Source organism: Penaeus japonicus, unplaced genomic scaffold (genome assembly GCF_977035675.1).
Source record: "Penaeus japonicus unplaced genomic scaffold, GWHDUDI00000001_assembly GWHDUDI00000010, whole genome shotgun sequence".
Classification (NCBI taxonomy): Eukaryota; Metazoa; Arthropoda; class Malacostraca; order Decapoda; family Penaeidae; genus Penaeus; species Penaeus japonicus.
Genome location: NW_028234412.1, coordinates 17,360,729 through 17,363,228, shown reverse-complemented (window position 1 = coordinate 17,363,228; position 2,500 = coordinate 17,360,729). Strand labels below are relative to the sequence as shown.

The following is a 2,500-nucleotide window of genomic DNA, read 5'->3' as shown; positions in this document are numbered from 1 at the left end:
AATTGTTTCGATTTAATAATCATTCCAAATCATTCAGATTTAATTAAAAATGTAAAAATGTAAAATTACTCGCCATAACATGGACGATCATGAGACAGTTCGACATTATATTTCTAAAAATCACCTGTGGCCAAATGGGCGGCTCCGTGGTGGGGCTGGTGGGCGTAAGGAAAGTCGAGGGCGCGGGCATTTCGTATTCCGTGTACAGGTCGTGGGCGTAGGTCTGCTGCAGCGTAGGGGAGGTGGTGGGCGAGACTTCATCGTCGCTGGATTGCTCCAAGACAGTGGGCAGCTCGCATACCTGGAGGATAGAAGCATCTTTAGGCATCAAATATTCACTTGGCTAATTGCACCAAATAGTAGATATATGACTGGTGGCATTTGACCATTCAGCATTGTGTAATTATAGGAGTTTTCGATTTTTTCTTTGTCAAACAAGGAATTGTTTTCTGCATATTTTTAGCTCATGGCAACTATGAACATTATTTACGTGAAAACTATATTGAAATTAAAAATAATAAAAGAAAATCTTCGGTGATGTAGGAATAACTATAGAAATTTCAGATGAATAAATAACGATTTTTTACGTGATCCGCCAGTGTTGTATTTATAAAGTTCTTGAAAATGAAAGTCACTGTAAGAATTAAAAAACAAACAAAAAAACACCCATTTGATCCTAACCATGAAACACGTATGCAATGAACTGGCGGAAAGGGCGTTGAACGAAAAAATGAACTGAAAACGCACAAAAACGTAACCACGAGACAAGACCTTGGTTCCACATACTGATAATACGCGCGGTCGGCACGTCGCGTAAGCCAAATGGCAAAGTGTTCGAGGCGCGGAAGCACGTACGAGGGAGTACCGTAACAACGACTTGAGTGCGACAAGAATTGTGTCGTCATAGTCGCCGTTTCCGGTTTTCTTCCCAGCTGGCCGTTGCGCGCCCCTCTGGACGGTCCATACATCGACCCATCGACCCCTTGGGCGGCCTCGTGGAAATACGGAGGTGAGGATTTAGCCTCACGAGAATACAGTCGACGCACTGGCTTCGGGGTTTGCATGATGGCAAAATGTGTTGTATCTAAAATGCATGTGTGAGAGAGAGAGAGAGAGAGAGAGTGTGTGTGTGTGTGTGTGTGTGTGTGTGTGTGTGTGTGTGTGTGTGTGTGTGTGTGTGTGTGTGTAAATATATAGGAATGTGTATACAATATACGTATATGTATGTATATTGAAATATACATTGTATATGTGTACATATATATATATATATATATATATATATATATATATATATATATATATATACACACACACACATATATATATACATATATATACATACATATATACATACACACACACACACACATATATATATATATATATGTATATATATATATATATATATATATATATATATATATATACACATATATATACATAAATATATATACATACATATATATACATACATACATACATTTATATATATATATATATATATATATATATATATATATATATATACATGTGTGTGTGTGTGTGTGTGTGTGTGTGTGTGTGTGTGTGTGTGTGTGTGTGTGTGTGTGTGTGTGTGTGTGTGTGTGTGTGTGTGTGTGTGTCTGTGTGTTGATACATGAATTTACACACATTTAATACATATTGCAACGGAACAACACTTATAGCCATGGCCAAACAGTCTTCCCGCTACAGAGCAAACGCTATTTTTCTGTATTTACATAACTTTGGCGTAATCCGCGATTAAAGTCATGGACATTCAGCAGTGTCATTTCCATAATCAAATCCTCTTCTGGTGACGATAACGTTTTTCTGGCGAGTCTTAAGGCAGGTGTTCACACACACACAATGCCTCGTCATGGCGGCGCCGGTTGTACCATTCCATACTGAACACTTTTAAATATTGACCTTACATACAAATACATTTTCTAAGCGCAAATATCTCGTCCGATGTTTCATTCTTATTGTTTGTTCGTGGAATAAGGACGAGTGGTATGTGCGTCAAGCCATAAAGTGACACTGTGACAAGTAGGCCTAGCAGCACGCGGTGATCTTGGGTGATGCTCGACCACCTGACGCTGTCGGGACTACAGTGCTACCTGCGTCGCCTCTCGCGCTGAGCCGACTTTACTCTTAGGATTAGGAACAGTCGACATAGCTGGCAGATGCCTCGAATGGCGAGGTCGCTGATAGCACAGCACGTCCAGGTAGACCCGTTACTACCGTAGTCTGGGCTCCGTGGATTTTAATTTGTAAGCGTCGCCTCGCTGCACCAGGGATTAAAATCCGAGTATAGCGTGATGAATACTAAACTGTAATCGCAGCATATGGTTCCCGCAGAGTCTACGGGGGATAACACGGCGAAAATTGCAGTATTATCTCTAGGCAATGTAGACATTAGTCTCTGCTATTGAATTACAAGTTGCCATGAGAGCAGTTTGCCTGGCCGCATGACTGTGCACTTACCATGTAACCACAA

At 40.4% G+C, this 2,500-nt stretch overlaps 1 protein-coding gene across 1 annotated transcript in view; it reads right to left on the bottom strand.

Moving 5' to 3' along the window:
• The window catches only part of LOC122247233 (uncharacterized), a 191,805-nt gene that overhangs the window by 73,101 nt on the left and 116,204 nt on the right, over positions 1–2,500 (bottom strand). The window contains exon 12 of the mRNA XM_086540338.1: positions 125–301. Within this exon, the coding sequence (XP_086396464.1) occupies positions 125–301 (177 nt within the window). The remainder of the gene's footprint in view (positions 1–124; positions 302–2,500) is intronic.